The sequence below is a fragment of the Notothenia coriiceps genome, unplaced genomic scaffold (assembly GCF_000735185.1).
Source record: "Notothenia coriiceps isolate Sejong01 unplaced genomic scaffold, NC01 NC01_scaffold00010492, whole genome shotgun sequence".
NCBI lineage: Eukaryota > Metazoa > Chordata > Actinopteri > Perciformes > Nototheniidae > Notothenia > Notothenia coriiceps.
The window spans coordinates 10,611-16,819 of record NW_011343193.1 but is presented as its reverse complement, the minus strand read 5'-3'; the positions used below and the strand labels follow the sequence as shown (position 1 = coordinate 16,819).

Below are 6,209 nucleotides of genomic sequence, written 5' to 3'. Positions count from 1 at the left end.
ATGGTGAGGAGATGCGACAAGAGCTTCAGGTGTGTGTGGTGGCTGAGTGCTTTGGTTCTTACTCTGGTTCATGGAAACAACTTGAGCCAACAGGTCCAGGAGAGGCCACCCTGCCAGCAAGGTAGGCTATCTTGACACACATTCAGCTTTGGATGACATGACAAAAAATCAGATAAACATTACATTATGTTTCTGCATATGCTTAGCCACTTTTTTTTAAACAAGTTTTGTGACAACACTGACTTTGATGTTAACCTGCACACTTCTTTGTATGTATTTTATTATTTCCAATAGGTTTTTACTGCCCCTTGGGGAGCTTCACTCCACTCCCCTGTCCCAAGGGAACCTATGGACCAGCAGCTGATGCTGTGTCCATAGAAAGCTGTCTTAAGTGTCCTCCTCAACACTACTCTCCCAGACCAGGCATGTCTGCCTCCCTGCCCTGTGGCCCTGTGGCTCAGCAGTCTCTGTCTGGTCAGGACACTTGCATCTGCTTGGGAGAAGGACAGACTTTCCAGGTGACAAAGACGTTTCACACAATTGTAGGATCAACCCATTCATTGCCCAACAAATTAGTTTACATTTTTTACATCAACACAGCCAACTACAATACAAATGACCAACTTTGGTCTTTTGCCCTGCAGTATCCTTCTTTATTCTATAAACTTGAAGAAAAACTTAAATTTCTCAACCTTTATTTTGATAAATTGCTCACTTCAATATGAAAGTAGCTTTCTCACTGAGAAAACATTACACTGTACAATCTCTAGCTTCAAGCTGAAAGAGCTCTAGATCAAGTTCCCTTGCAGTAGAGTCAGGTTTCCTATTCTGTTGGAACTTGCAAAGCCCTTTACTCATCGACTCATAATAAGAATGAGATTTTTTCACACTATTGCAAGGGTAAAGATGCAAGAACTAAATACATAACAAATAAAAATAAATGAACGAATGGTGAAAGAAAGGAAACAAATTAAAACTTTAGACTTCATGAAATAGTAAAAAGCAAAGCGTTCAAAATTGAAGGTTAAATACTGCGCATGATCAGTCAGACTCGTTTTTTCTTCTCCTTAATTTTTTAATGGCAGCTAGCTCTGTAGCCTCTGTTGCTACCTGGTAGTTTTTCAGTAAGCTTCACTCAAAACACTAATTACATTGTTTTACAAATGTTCCAACAACTGCTACTTAGACCAGTAAGAAGTACATGATGATAAGAGTAAAGTTCACTGATGTAAAAGTCAGTACAGCTATATAACCGGATTAGCATAACAGAGTTAACAGCCTGACCAAACTGAAATGCCTTCCACATAATACACTTTGTTTTAACCTTGCCTCCTTTTATGCAGACCAGTGACGGGCTTTGCCACTGCACCATCGGCTACCAACCTGCTAACAACGGAGATGTGTGTGCACAGAAACAGTACGACGTCTGCAGCGATGGAAAAACTCGTTCACAGTATGGAAACTGTATGGACAGATATCAGTGGTCTCTTCACTGCATGCAGCAGGTTAGACTTTTTGCAATTATGTATCACAGTTAGACGTACAAACTAAAGTAGAGCAGAAGTAAATCGTGTAATTCACTTACTAATACTTAACCCAAATATCTGTCTGAATGATATTTGAGGGTTTTGATAGACTGTAAAGTAATCTGTTTACAGGACACACTGACGAAATATACTCCACAATCACTGACAGCGAGGCTAATGAGAACAACCTAGATGTCTTTGCCCTTTCCTCTATGAACTTGAAAAATACTTTATCAAGCTTGTTTTAGTCCCACTTAATATTTAACCACAAAGTGCTTCCTATGACTGTTCCTGTGCAAGGCCTTCACTTTTCTCATCATGCAGTGTTTATTTTTGTCCCTGCGGTCCATAGCAGACTTTGGTACAAATGACCTTCCACCTATATACTCACTTATACTTAGCGTACATTGAGAATACTGCCACTAAAATGAATTTAAATAATACAACACGCAGAAAAAGCTGGTACAAGCAGATCAATTATATAAGATTAATTTAAAAAAGAAGTAGAGTTGTTTAAATCCCAACATTGCTTTCCTGCAGGTGTGTCAATCTGCAGAAGACTACAGGGGTTATGATGGAGAGCTGGGTCTGTGTGTTTGCAAAGAGCCTCCTGGAAGAGCTCCGTGTGGAGGCCTTTGTAGGAGAAGGCCAGCTACTGAACTGGAGTTACTATGCCGGACAAATGGAGAAATGGAGCTGGTGTGGAGTTATGGCCACCAGGTGAGGAATAGAAGCATCAAATAGATAAAGACACACACAGAGGAACATTTCCAAGCACTAAGGAAGGAAATACAATGGGAACGTGTGCTTTTTAGTATTTTTTGGGAATGCAATTGAACCTCCTGTATCCAAAAATTGTTCTTCATGTTATCCATACAGTATTTCCATTAAATAAACATAAAGAATAGTTTAAGTAACATTATCTGGTCAGACCATATGAACTAAACCTTTACACAAAACAGGCATTATCACACCAGAAGTGGAAGCGCAGGACAAGCGTCTTTTGTGTTGCAGTGATCTATTAATTGCAAACGCTGTTCTTTCAGGTGATGGGTGTTTCAGGCAAGCTGCAGGAGACGTTTCTTAAACACTCAGACTCTGATGGAACTCTGTGCAACAGCCATATCAGCTCCTCACATGCTGTCTACATTGTTCAGACAACAGGTAGAGACACAAATTGGCTTTCTGGGTATCTCTCTATCGCTCTTCCCGTTCATCTCCTACATCTTTCTCTCCTTTGTTGTCTGATTGCAGAGGCGGGTTTTCTCGGCCTCCTCAGCGGCCTCCCAAAGGAACTTCAGCGACTGTTTACTGTTACCACAGAGAGGAATGCGGAGCTGAACACTCAGAGCTCAGCTGGTTTGTCACTGCAAAACCATAACTTCTGATGAATAAAACACAAATTAAAATGAATAATCCATGATGAAAGTACTGCACTGTTGTTGTTTTATAGAAAGAGATGTTGATATCCTCTGGGAAGTCACTAAAGTTGAAAATATCAGTCATGAAGGAAGAGAAAACAATGGAAACAAGAGTGATGTCAAAGAAGAAATAAGAGAACTGAGTGTAACCGGAGTTTTGAACCCCACAACGTGTCTCAAGTTGGGCGATGTTATCCTGTTTACTGTTGACACACATCACTATCCTCAGTATGATCTGTAAGTCAGATGCCAGGCGAACAATAGTTTGATTTTCATGTCTATTTTTAACACTATGAAACAGTGCTTCGACTAAATCCTTACTACCTGTCTTTCAGTGACAATTTATACAACACAAACAGAGATTTTGACTGGGGGGCAGTTAGACGGCTGAAAGAAGAGCTGACTCTGTCCTGGACTCCTCCAAACTTCTTTGCGTTGGTCTTCAGCCAGGCCGGAGTATACGTTTTTACACTGAGCAGCCAACACCACAAACACATGGTAACTAAAATGAAATAATGAGGCAAGTTATCATGAGTAACACACAGTTAACTTTTTTGACGTTCAATATTCCTTACCAAATTTCATTTTGTATTCCAAACCGCTTTTCTGACTGCTTATTTTGTAGCTGTATCATAAACATAAGGCCTTTTTTGTAAGAAATTGAGATGATCATGTTACCACTTTACTCAAGGGCTTCCACATGCATTTGCTTGTTGAGAACTACTAATACACTTGTGTTCTCTTTTTACTCAGTATGTGCGGGTGATGCCAGCAGGTGGTCAGTGTTATGAGACCGGCCCCTTTTTCCCCACCATCCCTCGTCATGTGACCAGGCTGGGAATCAGTAAGAGACGCAACCTGTTACTAAGGCCTGATTGGCTGGTGACCGGAGGACTGCTATTTGGAGCTGTTGTCATCCTCTGTTTATGTGTGACACTGCTGGTTAGTGTACAAACACACATGATCACATGTTCAAAGTTGACCTTTTTCACATTCATCCCTTGATCCCATATTTAGATCCTGTTTCGTGAATATGGATGGCCTGAGAAGAAGCCAATCAAAGCGCGGTACCGCTTGTTGCAGCTGTCCTACAACATGGACGACTACTCATCAAAAGGCTCAAGGGTGATCTCACTTAGGAAGATTCACAGAAATCATCAAGCCAGAATGACACAGGACTCCATTCAACCAGGTGCAATAATACACACACACACATTCATTCACGCACAATTTCAAATGCACACACACACAAACACACATACTCTGAGCTAATTAATTGCACGCAAAATTCACACTATCTCTACCTAATCACAGAAACACACTGATATTGTGTTGGCCTTTGAAGACCCCTGTGGTCTCTTATATAACACTAACAGTGACCCCTGGCAGTTTATCCCACCCTACCAATTACGTTTGTGAAGTCGATTATGACATTCCTGATATCATTACATTACATTACATTGCATTTAGCTGACGCTTTTATCCAAAGCGACTTGCAATACAGTAAGTGCGTTCGACCAACAAAGTACAAACTTGATAAAACAGAATCATATAAGTACATCAGGTTTCATTGAGCTAAAACATTTCAAGTGCTACTCAACTGGCTTTAGATAAGCCAGTCCTTTATTAGTATATATAGTGCTTTGTTAATAGTTCTATCGTTCGAAGTGGAGTCGAAAGAGATGAGTTTTCAGTCTGCGCCGGAAGATGTGTAAGCTTTCTGCTGTCCTGATGTCAATGGGGAGCTCATTCCACCATTTTGGAGCCAGGATAGCAAACCCACGTGTTTTTGCTGATGGGAACTTGGGTAAGATAAGATAAGATAGTACTTTATTGATCCCAATTTGGGAAATGTTTTGTAAAAAGTGGCATTGTACAATTAAAATGAAAAGACACAAAATAAACAAGAAATGTTGAATTTACAATTTAACAATATATAAAGCAAGGTATTATATTTACATAAGTATGTGACAGATGGAATATTAAATATTAGACTGAATATATAAATGTAAAATGTACAGTGAAGAGAGAAGCTATGGAGCAGAGTTCTCTTCCAGCCAGAGGTGATTTGTCGTACAGTGTTATTGCAGTGAGCAGGAATGTTGTCCTGTATCGGTCCTTGTGACAGCGGAGCTGCAGCAGTCTGTTGGAGAAGGAGCTCCTGTCTGTCCAGGTGGAGAGGGGGGGTGGGGTTATCTGTCTGTCCAGCTGCAGGTGGAGAGGGTGGTGTTGTTGCAGTAGGCAACATACTTTATGTGACACAAGTCAGTATGATATTAATACAATTAAACAACATAAAAGTTGCACGTGTCAATATTTGTATATTAACAAACGATCCACTGGCAATGTGAGCAATATAAAGGGGTCAGTGGGAGTTATAAACACAGGCTCAACAGTTCTCCTCATGTCTACAGATCTCGAATAACTCAATTAGTTTATAGGTCTGATTTGTTCCTGCAGGACTTTGCAGCAGACAGCTGTTGTTGCCAAAAGAGCACTGGTTTACTGAATGGCTGTTACATTCCCAGCACTAAGTGGCAGAGAGCATTAAGCAGCTGAAGAGCCAGAGCTCACTCTCTAATGGAGTCACAAGCCTGTCCATTCCATTATTAGAAGAGATTAAACATGCCAATGTTTAATCAGTTTGTACTTTAGTCAAGCACTAACCAGTATATCAACAATGCTTAAAGTTGGGGTAGGTAAGTTTGAGAAACTGGCTCGAGATACACTTTTTGTTATATTCCATGGAATGCTCTTAACATCCCGATAGCAATGAATATCTTAAGTGCTTTGACAATAAATACATAAAAATATTTCATCTCTGGAAGCCGTAGCGCTGTAAAAAGCACGACCAATCATCTGAGCCGGCCCGGCTAAAATAACTGGATGGCCTACCTGCCTGTCAGCCTTCCATCTGTGCACAAACTTATCTCGTGCCCTCATTGGTCATGTGCGCGTTCGTGTGTGATGGAGGAGGGGCTCTGTAAGGAAGTCTGAAGGAAGGGGCCGATTTTTTCCGGCTGTGTATCTTCAAATTCTAGCGTACTCGAGCTGGTTTCTCCAAAATTACCTACCCCACCTTTAACGTGACTCTGTACTGTGAACATCTGCAGATCTGGAGTTCTTCTTACATACAAAATGTTTTACTGTCTTTCAGCTCGCTGTTTCTGTTTGTTTGTCCTGAAAATGTACTGTTTCATTAGGTCTCATCCCTCTCATTTATCTCTGTCCATTTGCTGCAGGTATTCTAAGAGAAACACCA

At 40.7% G+C, this 6,209-nt stretch overlaps 1 protein-coding gene across 1 annotated transcript; it reads left to right on the top strand.

Annotated features, from left to right (window-relative positions):
* Positions 1-5,372, top strand: LOC104946016 (uncharacterized). Its single transcript, XM_010771756.1, has 11 exons — positions 1-121; positions 295-518; positions 1,344-1,505; positions 2,067-2,246; positions 2,573-2,690; positions 2,781-2,885; positions 2,980-3,184; positions 3,283-3,445; positions 3,701-3,889; positions 3,965-4,139; positions 5,362-5,372. The coding sequence occupies exons 1-11, from the start codon at positions 1-3 to the stop codon at positions 5,370-5,372; spliced, it is 1,653 nt and encodes a 550-aa protein (XP_010770058.1).
* Positions 5,373-6,209: the final 837 nt, after the last annotated feature.

Coding starts and splice junctions, on each gene's coding strand:
- LOC104946016 (XM_010771756.1), top strand. CDS start 1: ATGGTGAGGAGATGCGACAAGAGCTTCAGGTGTGTGTGGTGGCTGAGT. Junction 122..294: donor GAGGCCACCCTGCCAGCAAG/GTAGGCTATCTT, acceptor TATTTCCAATAG/GTTTTTACTGCCCCTTGGGG. Junction 3,890..3,964: donor GTTTATGTGTGACACTGCTG/GTTAGTGTACAA, acceptor TCCCATATTTAG/ATCCTGTTTCGTGAATATGG.